Source organism: Emiliania huxleyi (assembly GCF_000372725.1).
Source record: "Emiliania huxleyi CCMP1516 unplaced genomic scaffold EMIHUscaffold_4748, whole genome shotgun sequence".
NCBI lineage: Eukaryota > Haptophyta > Isochrysidales > Noelaerhabdaceae > Emiliania > Emiliania huxleyi.
In genome coordinates this window covers 1-1,675 of record NW_005198429.1, presented here as the reverse complement: position 1 = coordinate 1,675, position 1,675 = coordinate 1, and the positions used below count along the sequence as shown (strand labels likewise).

General features: G+C 58.0%; 1 protein-coding gene across 1 annotated transcript; it reads right to left on the bottom strand.

Annotated features, from left to right (window-relative positions):
• Positions 1-532: 532 nt before the first annotated feature.
• Positions 533-1,138, bottom strand: EMIHUDRAFT_256399 (hypothetical protein; the record flags this gene model as incomplete). The annotated part of the gene is made up of 1 exon (XM_005767911.1): positions 533-1,138. The coding sequence occupies one exon, from the start codon at positions 1,136-1,138 to the stop codon at positions 533-535; it is 606 nt and encodes a 201-aa protein (XP_005767968.1).
• Positions 1,139-1,675: the final 537 nt, after the last annotated feature.

The following is a 1,675-nucleotide window of genomic DNA, read 5'->3' as shown; positions in this document are numbered from 1 at the left end:
ACGAAAGGCTCCAATGGAAGAATTCTACGAACCCAAGCCCCTCTCACAGCAGACTGGCACGAACTAGCACCACAAAAGGCACAGCAGACAACCGCCCCTTTTTTTTGGGCCACGATGGGAAGAATTCGAGGGTGAAAGAAAAAAGTTCGCACGACGACTGGCACCAGCGACAATAAACAATACCATTCGCGGTCAGTTCGCAGTTCATCCTTCCTCCCTGGCTCTCGAATGGTGCTGCCTGGGTTCGGCCTCGTCGGCGCGGCGTCTGCCGGCATTTGCATCATCTCGCCGACTCCTGTCCGGTGGCAGCGGCGCGTCGTGCAAAAGCTGTCCTGATGCACAACCGGAACTGCAACACTACGACCCGGGGTCACACACACGGGGCGCGTGTGTTTTCAGATCTCGAGCATCGTCCACATTACCCGAATCCCACGGCCGCGGCCCGACAAGCATGGGGGCGCATACTGTACTTATTTTGGCAGTGCCGGGCCCGAGCTCAGCATGCATCTTTGTATACCTCGAGGTACAGAATTTAAGAATCCCCACAACACCAGCCAGCGCGCCGGCAGTCCGACTCTGAGAAGGCGGGCCGCGACTCCTCCTCCGGCTCCACCAGCGTCATCTTCATCGCCGCTTCCACAAGCCACTGCGGAGTGTCGTCCTCGAGCTCTATCCCCGCCGCCGCCCTGCTGCAGCGGATGGCTTCAACGTGCGCAAGCGCGACGAGCCACTCTTCGTCAGTCAAGCTGTTCTTGTGCGCGAGCACCGCGCGAACGGCATCGCCGAGGCCGTCCAGTAGCCGAGCCGAGTCTCCGGCCATACGATGTGTCAGCAAGGGCGAATATCTAGATAGGAACTCCTGATACTTGGGCGAACGCCCGACGCCCTTGTCGCCTCCACCTCCTGCGAGCGCCGTTGATGCTCCCGCCACAGACGGGTCGCCAAGCAGATTGCGGTCGTCCTCCGCCGTCACTTTTTCGCCGTCATCGCTGCCGAGCCCGCGCATCAAAATCGAGGCTGGACTGCTCCGGGTCTCGCCCTGCACCGGCAACCCCTCCTCTCCCTTTGGGTGGTATGCTGGCGCCTCCTCGCCATTCGGCTGCTCATCCGTGACTTCGTCGTCGAGGAACGGGTCCATGGCGGTATTAAAGGTTAGACACCCGTCACGGATCACAGGGCCAGTGTGACGGCGGTGTCGCAGCTTTCAGCTTGGGGCGAATGCGAATGCGGGCCCGTCCGACTTCACAACTCGTCCCGTCGTGCGTCCTTCACAGATCATGTATGAGAGAAAAATATTTTTTCTTTCATGTTGGGTCTCATCTGCCTCTACTTCGCCCCCCCCCCCCCCCACAAAACAAGAATGGCAACCATTTAAGATTCATTCAAGCCCCCTGACAAGGATCTGACTGGGTTTCCCCCTCCTAACTACCAGGAGATCTAACTAAAACCAAAAAGCATCCTGGGGGGGGCCCCCCATTTAAACATCCCAACCAAACAAAAAAATCTCTTCACTCTTCTACATCGATCTCCCCGAGGAATTCCATTCCCGACGTACAAATGGAGCGGGCCTGGAGCCCCATCATGTTCTCTGTTTCCCAAAAAAAGCATACCTGCAGCGGGCAAAAAAAAAAAGTCCGCTTGCCCGAACTCTCACTCAAAAACGCACGCGCCGGGG